Raw genomic sequence first — 15,000 nt, 5'->3', positions numbered from 1 at the left:
GCGGGCACCGCGGTGACATGCATTGATTACGCGATCAGCCACAAGTTTAGAACATTCAGCATAAAATGAAAAGGCACAGTGTGCAGTTTCAAATGAACACACACACACACACACACACACACACACACACACCCATACACACATCTGCCTCTGAGCGGGAGAGGTGGAGAGCAGACCGGACCAGCAAAGCCAGAAAACAAGCGAGAGAGAGCGAGTGAATGAGTGAGTGAGTGAACGAGTGGACGCGTGCGACAGAGAGACCGTACAGGAAGAGCGAGACGAGCAGCGAATGGATGAAGACGGAGGGGTGACGGAGGTCGGGTCGGGGGGGGGAACAGATTCATTATGGCAGAGATGAGGAGCAGATGGTGCGACAGAGGCCCCTCAGAGAAACAGCCAGCCATGGCCAATAAACACATCATGACCAGCCGATCGCTTCACTTCATCTCATTACACACACACACACACACACACACACACACACACACACACACACACACACACACACAGACACAGACACAGACACACACACACACACACACACACACACACACAGACACACACACACACACACACACACACACACAGACACAGACACAGACACACACACACACACACACACACACACACACAGACACACACACACACACACAGACACAGACACACACACACAGACACACACACACACACAGACACAGACACACACACACACACACACACACACACACACACACAGACAGACAGACACACACACACACACACACACAGACAGACAGACACACACACACACACACAGACACACACACACACAAACACACACACACACATCAACATCCTGTTGAAGCCCATCTCAGGCTACCGGCAAATTATTATTTTATTACCTGAATAACTGTCTGCCTGTGTATGGGCTTCCAAAATCAACGCGGCACGGAAGAATGCTAGGAGAATTCATTAAAGCAGTCAATAGACGCGAGTTCGTCTGCGTGTTATTGAGAAACTGATATTGGCAGACGGAAGGGGAGAGAGAATGCAGAGGTGCAGTGGAGGTGAAGAAAGCGAATGGATTTTGCTGCCTCAATGTTGTCATGTAAGGTGAGACTCTACCCCTAAACTTGACTGAAATCAGAGCGCCTCCAGAGACTCTTCCAGTGAATAGATACTTTGGACTGAACCACTGAGAAAGCTAATGGGGGTGAGGGTTAGGGCTAGGGAGGGCAGGAGAGTTGGATAATCTGAGGAGATTTTGAGGTTTTGGCAAGGGGAAAAGATGGAGTGATGAAGGATGAAGGATGAAGGAGAGAGGAGAGGATGAAATGAGGGTGGTGACCCTATTTGCCGCTGGTGACGGCGCAGAGACACGGAGGACGGGAGCACTAGACCACGGCACTCTGGGATATACCCACGAGCTGGACCTCACCTCGGGCGCGGGTTTTCATGTGTGAATTCTGTCAAGATTCATAAGTCACTGAGCACACATGCACACGCACAAATAGACACACACACACACACACACACACACACACACACACACACTCGCAACCACTCATAAGCACACACAAATATTTTACATCCTTGAACAAACAAATTCAGGCATACCCAAACACACACACAAACACTCACACACAAACACACACACACACATATACATTGAGGCATACATTACCACACTCACACACACACACACAAACAACACAACACTACACACACAACACCGCCTCCAAGGCCTCGCACGCTCGGTGAGAGTGATGGAGCCTGTAGACGTGACTAGCAGAGGTGACCGTGTCAGAAGAGCTTGCCTTTCACATCTGGGTAGGGAGGTGTCAAACGAACACGGTGAGCGAGCTGTCAAAAAGAGTCACCCATCAAAGAGACGTCTGATGCCTGAACTGGAAAGATGGGGGGGGGGGGGGGGGGGGAGAATTATGGCGAGGGAAGCGGAAAAAGACAGGACTACAGAAAATCGACGAATTGCTTGGCACGTGGGAATAGAGGGTCTTCCTTTCTTTCTTTCTCCTCCTTTCATCCCAACACAGTGTGGCACCGCCCCCGGAGCTCGCCGGGCTGACAAGAGGGCTCGCCTCGGAAATCTGTCTCCGTCAATACCTGCTCAATGATTCATCCGCACAAAGTGATTTCGCCTTGAGACCCGGAGACGGACCAGCGAGAGACAGAGAGACAGAGAGAGAGAGAGAGACAGAGAGAGAGAAAGAGAGAGAGAGAGAGAGAGAGAGAGGGGGGGGGGAGCAAGACAGACAAAGGCAAAACTAGAGAAAGAGAGAGAGAATGCTCCAGGTCATCTAAATGATACATGCTGTAGCACCAGTAGCATGGGAGCTGAGGGAAGTTCCAGTGTGTGATGGGCTCAGGGAGTGAGTGTGTGTGTACGTGTCTGTGTGTGTGTGCCGGTGTGTGTGTGTGTGTGTGTGTGAGGGGCTCAGGGGGTGAGTGTGTGTGTAAGTGTCTGTGTGTGTATGTGTCTGTGTGTGTGAGTGTCTGTGTGTGTGTGTGAGGGGCTCAGGGGGTGAGTGTGTGTGTGTGTGTGTGTGTCTGTGTGTGTGTGTATGTGTCGGTGTGTATGTGTGTGTGAGGGGCTCAGGGGGTGAGTGTGTGTGTATGTTTCGGTGTCTGTGTGTGTGTGTGTGAGGGGCTCAGGGGGTGAGTGTGTGTGTATGTTTCGGTGTGTGTGTGTGTGAGGGGCTCAGGGGGTGAGTGTGTGTGTATGTGTATGTGTCGGTGTGTGTGTGTGTGTGTGTGAGGGGCTCAGGGGGTGAGTGTGTGTGTATGTGTATGTGTCGGTGTGTGTGTGTGTGTGTGTGAGGGGCTCAGGGGATAAGTGTGTGTGTATGTGTCGGTGTGTGTGTGTGTGTCTGTGTGTGTGTGTGAGGGGCTCAGGGGATGAGTGTGTGTGTATGTGTCGGTGTGTGTGTGTGTGAGGGGCTCAGGGGGTGAGTGTGTGTGTATGTGTCGGTGTGTGTGTGTGTGTGTGTGTGTGTGTGTGTGAGGGGCTCAGGGGATGAGTGTGTGTGTATGTGTCGGTGTGTGTGTGTGTGTCTGTGTGTGTGTGTGAGGGGCTCAGGGGGTGAGTGCCAGAGCATGGTGTCTGAGAGTCTATCCATGAAGGTCAGGGTAGGGGGTAGCACGGGCAGGAAAATGGGATGTGCGCTTTTGGTATACAGAATGTGGGGGGGGGGGGGGGTCAGGGGGTGAGTGTGTGTGTATGTGTGTGTGTGTGTGTGTCTGCGTATCCGTGTTTGTGTGTGTGTGTGTGTGTGTGTGTGTGGGGGGGGGTTGTGTGTGTGTATGTGTCTGTATGTGTGTGTGTGTGTGCACTTATCAATCATTGAGCTTCAGTGTCTTTGTCAGGATTTGCTGTTCAGAGATTCCCCCTGCCTGAGGCTAGCCCCGCAATATACTCAACCTCACCAGGGGACACTCAACCTCGCCACATCCATCTTCAACAACGTATATATATATTTATTTACACTTCTCTCGGTCGCAATAATTCAAACAATGACTAAAAACACATTTTCAATCCTCCCATTATGTTTAACAACTCTAGATTCATTACAGCTACTGGTATTTAGCTGTGGAGTACATCAAATGTAGGAACTTGCGAATATCAGAAGTTTCGATGGGTTTCCCCGCGTGCTGCCAATGGATTTCCCCAAAGCTACCTTTCAGATCAACCCCTTCTTCTATCAGTCAGACGGAGCAGACAGCAGAGAGATAAATGGATGCCAAGGAAGGGAGAGCCAGAAACACATTTTGTTTCATAACTGGATATATATTGGTCTGATATTCTGCTTAAAAAACAGAGGCTACATGTCGATTTTTAAAATCTATTTGACATGAATGCCAGATAGTTAAATCAAGCTAGCTAACAGTTGAATTAAGCTAGCTGGCAAATTCAAGTCAAACTGTCAAACTAGCTAGCGTGATATGAGCAGAATATAAGAGCAACTGCAATAAGGCTACATTATGGCCAGGCAATGCAAGCTAGTTTGATCATTTCCCAGCCATAACATCATTAACTAATGTCTGTGTGTGTTTTATCTTATTAAAAACACATATTAATTCATTTGTATTATTATTCTCTTCTTTAGTGGAAGTCGAACACCCCCATTCCTGCGTTTGATACTGATATTCAGGAGTGTGCACTTACAGAACAGGTTTCACAGATGTAGTTTTGCACACTGCCACCTTCAGAGGACAGAGCTGTCAACCCAGATCAGACCTTGTTATATTTTATGTACAGGCTGTCAGATGATAGCAGTCATACGCTATACGCATTTTTACGCTGTTAAAAATCCTAGTAAGAATTTGTGTGATTTTTATTCAACTGTAGGCCTCATAGTATGTCAAAATATTTTGTCTGTTGCTGATGCATGCGCACATGCGCATGTCTGGCAACACCCACACGAAAATCACCAGCCTTCAAAGTCTTCACTTTCACAAACTCACGTGTCCATACTAGTTGTGTTTTTATATGGTGCTTTACAATATTTATAACAAAAGCCAGGTCTAGTCAATTAGTTCTGCTCACTAGAGTTTCTTTCTTTTCTTTCTTGTTCTGTGTGATCAATCGTATTTCTTTATTCCTTTGTTAATGATAAATATATAAAAATGTGATCATAAATAGACCTGGCATTCTCACATCAGTTCTCTTTTCACAGAAATTCGTATTCAGAATTCTTAACATTTAACATGGTTTATTAAACCCCAGATAAGAGACGTCTCTTTTGAGTCAGGTGTGTTCATCAGCACATATGCGCCACTGCTAGCATTGAACTATCTACATTACAGACTGTCACGTACACTCTTGTTGTGGTTATCAAATCGTAATTAGACTACGCCGTGCTAACTGAGGCCTTGTGTGGAGGCACAGCATCCCTTGAGGTAAAGCACATCCTCAGGGACGCCAAGATAGGACTTCAAAGGGCTTATGGACCTCATCAGAGTGTGTGTTATACTGCTGGGTAATTGCAGGCACAGACCGGCAGAATTAGAATGATTCAGATTCATCAGCATTAGGCAGCCGAGTAAGAAAAATCTGTCCTTGTAGGATCGTTTATACACACACGTATTAAGTGAATGATGAATACGACTCTGGTTATATGTGTGATGTTCATCAAATGAATTGTTGTAATACTGTGTGTGTGTGTGTGAGTGTGTACGTGTGTGAGTATGAATGTGTGCTCATGCATATACCTCCACGCTCAAGGTACATCGATGTGTGCATGTGTGTGTTTATGCATGTGTGTGTGTGTGCACATGCATCTCCATGTGTGTGCGTGTGTGTGTGTGTGTGCGTGTGTGTGTGTGTGTGTGTGTGTGCGTGTGTGTGTGTGTGTGCACATGCATCTCCATGTGTGTGCGTGTGTGCGTGTGTGCGTGTGTGCGTGTGTGTGTGTGTGTGTGTGTGTGTGTGTGTGTGTGTGTGTGCACATGCATCTCCATGCGTGTGTGTGTTTGTGTGTGTGTGTTTACCTCGAGGCGTCCGGTGTCGGGCTGGAAGCCGCGGCCGGGATCTTCGGTGGTGACACGGCACTGGATGGCGCAGCCGTTGATGCGGATCTTGTCCTGCTTCAGGCCCAACTCTGGCAGACTGCGGCCCTCACACACACGGATCTGAGCATGCACCAGGTCCACACTGACACACACACACACACACACACACACACACACAGAGAGACAGAGACAGAGTGTGAGAGATGCAATAGCAGCAAGCTTAACTGAGTGGAACAGAATTCCATCAATTAAGTCAGTTTAGTCCATTTTAATTGTTGAACTGAATTGCATACAGCTACTGTATTCTCCCTAAGGGACTGCAATAGCAAGTAAACAAAAGTGGTTAGCACATTCAGACAAAACATATGCACATTTACGAAGCTATTGATATAAAACTAAAACACCTCTTATGTGCTTTATGTTCATTATGTTCATGTCCAAATGATTTGCATAAAATTGTATAAAAACAGACCCAAAATAACAATATCCTATTATATTAATAAGTGTCTTGTGAAAGTCAGCAAAACTCTAACACATAATTATCAGCTAATTTACAACGATTGTAATTCACACATCTCCTTTTTTGTACTGTACTTTGTTTCACCAAACAGCTACAGATTAGGAGAGAGAAACTGAGTGAGAGAGAAAGACAGACTAAAAGACAGAGAGAGAGAGAGAGAGTGAGGGATTCAAAGACAGAGAGAAAGATCAAGTGAGAGAGGATGAGACCGATTAAAAGACAGAGAGAGAGAGCGCGACTGAGTGAGAGAGAGACAAATGAAAACACAGAGAGAGAGAGAGACAAATGAAAACACAGAGAGAGAGTGTGAGAGAGAGAGAGACAAATAGATTAAAAGGCAGAGAGAGAGCGAGTGAGAGAGAGAGAGAGATTAAAAGGCAGAGAGAGAGCGAATGAGAGAGAGATGGAGAGAGGAAGGTTAACAGGTGCTATTATTCATTTCCACCGTTGGCTGTTGTATTGTCTTGTCTAAATGTTATTGCTTTTATTGGGTGCTCGTGTTGCTGTTTGGTGCCTGCGAGCTTGATAAGTTCCAGGTGGCATTATTTCCAATTACACGCTCATTAAAATGCCACTTTACTGAGGTGCACTGTATAGAGAGAGTGGAGAACATGGGTGCACAAAGCAAATTACAAACCTCAACTAAACTTCCCCACAAACTCTGCCTTCACAGAACTGCTGAAGAGATTAGGGTGAAGTTGTGACTATGCTGACTGTGTGGGTGTCTGTGTATGTGTGTGTGCGTGTGCGTGTGCGTGTGCGCGTGCGTGTGCGCGTGCGAGTGCGAGTGGGTGTGTGGGTGTGTGTGGGTATGGGTGCTTTTTTCTCCTGTTTAATGTCTTTGATTAAGTTCCTGCAATTTCCATCAAGGAGAAACACAAAATGTGGGGACGCAGAGAAAAAGAGAGAGAGAGAGAGAGAGAGAGAGAGAGAGAGAGAGAGATAGAGAGAGAAACTGGGAGAGAGAAAGAGAGGTAACAACACTGCAGACATTGCTGAAGGCCTCACTAGCTTCTTATTACCGAATAAAAGACAGCACAAGGACGGCCTGAAGCCAACCAGGCCCCATTACCAGTTATGACTCATCACCCTAGAACACTCCAGAAGTGATCCCACTTCATGGCTCAGTGCTACTACCATACAGTGTGATGGTCACCTCAATACAGCGAATAAGCTAAGCTAGCGTTATGCGTGAAAGCTTAGCATGTGGAAAGAGCTAAGCTAGCGTGCGTAGCTGAAGGGGGGAAAGTGGCCATGTTGTTTCAGTGGAGGACTCAAGAGTGGAAGGGCGATTTAAATTATTCATTGCCGTTACACATTGCATATTTATGCCACGAGACAAACATATGGCGGGTGAAGGGGGCCACTTTAACACAGGCACCCGAGGCTGAAAGGGAGCTGATGAGTTAGCATATAAAAGCTGCCGCCCGCCACCGCCACCGCCACCGCCACCGCGTTCGTCACACGCGAGCTGGGAAGAGAGACGGCTAGTTCAGCGGGAAGCTGTGGCGAGCCCACGGTCTTTTGGCAGCTTGTGATTAGCATAAACGGAGCTTAACGCTTAAAATCGGAGCTTTCTTGAACTTTGCATTTCATCCCACCTCCCAGGCGTCACCACCTGCTGATGCTGGCCCACCTCCACCGGCCCCCCTGCGTGCAGCCATCAGCATCCAGGTGGCAGCTAATCACAGCCCCGCATACACTTGGCTGAGCAAGGAACTGAGCAAACCACATGCCACATGGGACAACAACCATAGACACATGGGACTACAACCATAGACACATGGGACTACAACCATAGACACATGGGACTACAACCATAGACACATGGGACAACAACCATAGACACATGGGACTACAACCACATGCCACATGGGACTACAACCATAGACACATGGGACTACAACCATAGACACATGGGACTACAACCATAGACACATGGTTCGTAGATAAAAGGCCTAAACAAATGAAACATACGTTCAAATACTCTTAGGTATGCATTTCTTATGTATGTTTATATCAGTGGACGTCTCAGTGGACGTCTCTATGGACGCCTCAGTCCTCTCCTGAGCAGTGTGCATTTAGCCTGGCACTGACTCATGAAGACGCCCAGACGAAGGAGCTCCGTGATGCAACACCTCCGCAACCAAAGACCAAGGGGTGAATTCTGGATACAGCAGACTGCCTTGCACACCGGGGGGGCGCGCACACAGACATGCAGACATGTAGACGGAGGCACACACACACACACACACACGAAAAAATGTGTGCTGTCAAAGGCAGACTCACACCTTGCCTCTCCTCCCTCTCTCTCCCAGACACACACTCACACACACACATACATACACACAGACACACACGCACACACACACACATACGTACCCACACACCAACACACACACACACACACACACACACACACACACACACACACACACAGGCTTTGACTGGACACAAGGCACTACTAACACTGAACAGAGGAAGTGCATTAGGTTCACACATTACTATCTGGGGAAGAGAAGGAGAGGGGCTGAGGAGAGAGAAAAGCGATGGAGAGAGAAAAAGGGTGCGCACACACAGTCACTCACTCACTCACACATACACACACAACTACACACAGATGCACACACTCACATACATATAAACCCAATGCATGCATACACACACATTTCCAACACAAATACACATACACTCACACACACGCACACTCATACGTGTGCTTCTTCTCTCTGTCTCTCTCTCTCTCTCTCTCTCTCTCTCTTACTCTCACACACACACACACACACACACACACACACACACACACACACACACACACACACACACACGTGTCTCCTTACAAAAGGAGCCTAGAGTAGAGAAGACAGAGGTACAATCAGTGGCGTGGTGGGCACAGCAGGTCTGGTGAATAGGCTGAGAGCGCCCGCACCAGCTCTAACTCCAGGCACACAGCCTTTCTTCACCGCAGCCATGTTATCTCCCGCCATGCTGGACTGAGGCTTCTTCCAGCATCTACTCAGAAGCACTGGTGTGCTGCTTCGCCAGACCTCTGGAAGGCGAAAGCTAATGACTGTTGTTTTGGCTAGCCGACCCCCTCCCTCCCTCCTCTCTTTTGTCTTCAATGAAACACACAGGCGTCTACACACACACACACACACACACACACACACACACACACACACACTTACACAAACACATTAAACTGTGATTAAAGTATCACTTTCGGCCCGCTTTCTGCTTACAGTCTCCTCGTTAGAGGTCCATGGGGAGAGGGAGGGGGAGACGGAGAGAGAGAGAGAGAGGGAGGGAGGGAGAGGGAGAGAGAGAGAGGGAGGGAGAGGGAGAGATGGTGCCCACATCAGTAGGGAAACCTGAGAGGGAGAAGCCATTTTGAGGTGTGAGATGTGTGTGTTGGATGTTTTGACTAATGGATGAGAAAGACATTCCTCTCTTCTCCTCTAAGATGCACATACCTTCTCTCTACCATCTCTCTCTTGGCTGTCTTCCTTTTAACAGTGTTAAGAGTATCTGAAAGGGAAGGATGCTGCCCATGACAATACGCTTTATATTTATGTATGTGGGGCGTCTGTGTGCGTCCGTTTAAAGAGTGGAAGTAGAGATAGAGAAAGAGAGTGTGGAAGAAAGAGATCAGAGATGGTCCTCTGACAGCTTTTTACACGGGCTCTTTGAAAGAGGACACCGAACAACAGGCGCCGAATCTCCCCCCGTGGAGAGATGAGAGAGATTTAGACCCAACTATCAGTGCTCAAACAGACAAAGTGTGCCTCTTTGAAGTTTAACAGACAGACAGAGGCACACACGCACACAAACAAACACATAGAGATACTCACTCAGATATGTTATAGACACACACGCACACACACAAACACATAGAGATACTTACTCAGATATGTTATAGACACACACGCACACACACAAACACATAGAGATACTCACTCAGATATGTTATAGACACACACGCACACACACAAACACATAGAGATACTCACTCAGATATGTTATAGACACACACGCACACACACAAACACATAGAGATACTCACTCAGATATGTTATAGGCACACCCGCACACAAACAAACACATAGAGATACTCACTCAGATATGTTATAGACACACACGCACACACACAAACACATAGAGATACTCACTCAGATATGTTATAGACACACACACGCACACAAACAAACACATAGAGATACTCACTCAGATATGTTATAGACACACACACGCACACAAACAAACACATAGAGATACTCACTCAGATATGTTATAGACACACACGCACACAAACAAACACATAGAGATACTCACTCAGATATGTTATAGACACACACACGCACACAAACAAACAATAGAGATACTCACTCAGATATGTTATAAGACACACACGCACACAGACAACACATAGAGATACTCACTCAGATATGTTATAGACACACACGCACACACACAAACACATAGAGATACTCACTCAGATATGTTATAGACACACACGCACACAGACAAACACATAGAGATACTCACTCAGATATGTTATAGACACACACGCACACAGACAAATTGTGGACACACAATATAGGTACATTGACAGACATACAAACACTCATGCACGTGCACACACACACACACCACACACACACACACACAACACACACACCACACACACACACACACACAAATGCATGAACCCAAAAACAAACACTATAATCTTTCCATGCAGCCAGCAAAATGTACAGATCACTGTGCCAGCTCTGTAGTTCTGCTATGCCATTAGTGCATACACTGTAACACAGACAGACACTCTTGGGAGCTGAGAAATGCATACAGAGAAAAATACTCTCACACACACACACACACAGCACACACGCAGACACACACACACACCTACACTCACATAACACACACACACACAACACACACACACACACAGACTCACACATTCACTTAATAGATGCACCTACACGGATGAGCACATACACAGACATACACACTCAGACAGGGACACTGACAAATAGCACACACGCACACACACGCACACACACACACACACACAACACACACACACACACACACACACACACACACACACACACACACACACACACACACACACACACACACACAGAGAGGAATGTTCCACATCACCTCCACCACTCCACTCGCCTCCCGCTGTCCCTTCCCCCCTGTCGGCATCAATTTCCTATTTTCAAACAGCGGATTCTTAATTAATTTCTGCCTCTGTTGTTTAGCGGGGGAATGAGAGCAAGGAGGGAGGGGGAGGGAGAGCAGAGCAGAGCGATAGAGGAGGAGGGAGGGAATATGAATTGTCACCGGCAACAGGGACGATATGAGACACAGAGCAGAGAGAGGGAAGAAAAGCAGCACCGCAAAAAGGAAAGAGAGAAAGAGAGAGAGAGAGAGAAGAAGCGAGAGAAGCAGAGACTGATAAAACGTTACGATGAATGTGCTGACCTTTTCCCTCAGCCTCCACTATTTCCCCCCTGCCTTTACTTCTTCGTCTTGTTTGTGTGACTCTGACTAAACACCCATTGCTTTTCAGCATTCATTTGTTCGTTTGTTTGTTTGTTTGTTGATGTTGTTGTTGTTATGACGGGGGTCAGTGTGTGTCATGCGAAAGCCATCCTTAGCGATCTCGAACGCCGTTTGGCTCCGTCTCCGTCTCCGTCGCCCCCACCGCACCAACAGGGCCTCCGCTTCCCTTGTAAACACGCCGCGCTCCAGTTTGCTTTTTCCCCCCGCCATAAGGCCCAGGGGGCGATACAGAATTGCATAACAATGGATGCTCAGCTGGCGGCTCCAAGCCGAACTCCATTAACATAGTCAGCTGACTAATTGTGCAATTAATGGCTTATTGGGAAGCAGATTGCTGCACTATTGTTAGAAAGAGAATTACGAGGAGCCGGGCCGACCACCTCTATGGAGAGAGTGATAACACTCCTCTCCTGGCAGCGTTTTTCATATTAACGCGCCGGGGGAATACGCTATCGTATTATGGCTATGCCGACGGAATTGGATTTGGATAACGGCGCGTTGACTGACCGGTAGATAAGAGTCCCGTCCGTGCGCAGGCATGTGCTGAAAAGTGAAAAGCTGTCTGAGTGGGTAGAGCCCTCTCTCTCTCTCACACACACACACACACACACACACACACACACACACACACACACACACACACACACCACAGGCCTCATTTTGGCATACACATCCTTGGACAGTGGCTGGCACCTTACCATAGGGCAGTTAATATCCCATAATGTGATTTTATGTGAATAGACCTGAGGCTAATTTACATGCCAACACGGCCCACAGGGGTAACCAGGTCACATTACAAAAGCCACATAGAAATGAATTTGATGACAGTTAATTTGAATGAATCTAATCGAATCGAATCTAATTGAAGGTCTGGATGCCATACTAATTATCAGATATATTTTGCCCTCCAACTAAGTGAGGACAGAGTTGCTCGGGTGAGAAAAATCCACAGAAAAGAAAAAAACAGGCTGTTCTATCTAGTCACATGTGCAGGCAGTCTAAACACCTTGGCCCTCTGGAAGCGTTAGCTTTTCAAAACATATTATTCCAAACAAAGTCCCGGTAACCCTACTTTGTTGGAATGCTGAGTCGACACAAAACACTCCACTCCAACCGCTAACCAAAACTCCGAGTGTAAACCGAATGGAATTGAATATCTGTCAGGACACTGAGCCCCGGCCGGCGGTACATAACACTGTGGTGTCAGCACCAGCACGGTAGTTTATGATCACGCTCGTTATGAAATCAATCCGCACAGACAGAGGCCGCAGAGTTGCGAGTGTGGAGGAGAAGCGCCGCCTCCTCCTCCTCCTCCTCCTCCTCCTCCTGCTCCTGCTCCTGCTGAAGTCAAGCCGGTAAAAAACTTCTGCCGAACCAAAGAGTACAGAGTCACAGAGAAAATGCAAAGTCATTCCTGGCATTACTTCTGCATTAACTGAAAAGGCCCCGCTTTCAAACGATCAGCTTTTCCCTGAGCGTTCCTGCTTCTGTTGCAGCCTTCAGCAGAGCTGGAAAAGTGACAACGTTTTCTTCTCAAGCACTGCCATTTTGAAAGAGAGGACTTGATGGCCATGTGTGACTTGGCACTTTTTTTACTCTTTGAAGAGCAACTCTCGCATAAGTCACACTGAGATTACCTTTGGGCTATTAAAGAACACCGCTTCAACACTACCTGCTGCCAATGTTCAGTAGGAAGTGAAAGGTAAAGTCTACATTGAGATTGGATATTGGTTAACACAGCCGTTTTTCCTGTCAGACCCTGCCACGGTGTTCAGGGACCGGGGCGAGGGGATGGAGGTTGGATGCGGTGACCGCAGGTCAGGGGTCAGCCAGGCTGTGGCAGATCAGAGGGCGGAGGGCAGCTCAGAGGCCCATGACTCTGATACTAGATCAGGGCAGGACTATGCAAAAACGAACCCACGGTGTACAGAGAGCTGACCTCAGAGTGCAGACAAGGACAGGGAGGGGCAAGGTCCTCCCACACACACACATTAGGGAACACGCACACACACACAGCGCAGACACACACACACAGCGCAGACACACACACAAGGCGCAGATACACACACACATACACACACACACACACACTAGGGAACACGCACACACACAGCGCAGACACACACACACAGCGCACACACACACACACATACACACACACAGACACACTAGGGAACACGCACACACACAGCGCAGACACACACACACAGCGCAGACACACACACACATACACACACACAGACACACTAGGGAACACGCACACAGCACAGCGCAGACACACACACACAGCGCAGACACACACACACACTAGGGAACACGCACACACACAGCGCAGACACACACACACAGCGCAGACACACACACACATACACACACACAGACACACTAGGGAACACGCACACAGCACAGCGCAGACACACACACACAGCGCAGACACACACACACACACACACACACCCACACACACACACTAGGGAACACGCACACAGCACAGCGCAGACACACACACACACACAGCGCAGACACACACACACACACACACACACACACAGCGCAGACACACACACACAGCGCAGACACACACACACACACACACAGCGCAGACACACACACACAGCGCAGACACACACACACACTAGGGAACACGCACACAGCACAGCGCAGACACACACACACACACACAGATACGGTAGAATTTCATCTCGATGACTACTGACGTGTCTGGGTGTAACAATGCCATCTCATGGAGTACCACAGTGTATAGATCACACACACAGCTCCTGTCCCCTGGTTTGCAGTGTACTGCACCGCCCTTTGACCCTTTGTCCAACATCCTTTGTATAGATACATCAAAAGCAGCAGCCTGGCTCATTCAAATGTAACGTAGCCAAGCTTTTCTAAAAGCCTGGCTTTCATCCGAGGCCTGAGAAGAGAGTGGACTAGAGGACAAAGTATAGGGTGTTTACGAGCCGACAGGCAGAACACGAATGTTTCTTAATCGTTAGATAGACATTAAATCAAAGTTTTACGTAACGTTTTACGTCAGCGTTGGTAACATGTCCCACATTGTCCCACACAAACATATTACTCATCCCACATTTGGTCTGTTTGCATCTGGTCACCCCAACCCACCACACACACACACACACACACACACACCACACACACACACACACACACACACCACATGCTCACTGACATGGATATGACTTACGCCAGCTGACAGAGATCAGAACTGAGTCTTAACTCATGTGCCAAGAAGACAAATGAAGGCGCCTGGCCACATGAGTTAAGAGGCAGAGTAGAAAGTAGGACAAGTCTAGAAGAATTTAGTACCTCAAGCAGTATTAAAACTGTAACTGGAATAGGCAAACACTCTCAGTCTCAGACATGCAAAT

At 47.7% G+C, this 15,000-nt stretch overlaps 1 protein-coding gene across 1 annotated transcript in view; it reads right to left on the bottom strand.

Annotated features, from left to right (window-relative positions):
* Window positions 1-2,019: 2,019 nt before the first annotated feature.
* The window catches only part of LOC105894141 (pyruvate carboxylase, mitochondrial-like), a 68,598-nt gene continuing 55,617 nt past the window's right edge, over window positions 2,020-15,000 (bottom strand). Inside the window, exons 9-10 of the mRNA XM_031585509.1 lie at window positions 5,488-5,650; window positions 2,020-2,103 (exon numbers count right to left, since the gene is read on the bottom strand). Of these exons, the coding sequence (XP_031441369.1) occupies window positions 2,020-2,103; window positions 5,488-5,650 (247 nt within the window). The remainder of the gene's footprint in view (window positions 2,104-5,487; window positions 5,651-15,000) is intronic.

The sequence above is a fragment of the Clupea harengus genome, chromosome 18 (genome assembly GCF_900700415.2).
Source record: "Clupea harengus chromosome 18, Ch_v2.0.2, whole genome shotgun sequence".
NCBI lineage: Eukaryota > Metazoa > Chordata > Actinopteri > Clupeiformes > Clupeidae > Clupea > Clupea harengus.
This window is presented reverse-complemented; position numbering and strand designations above follow the sequence as displayed.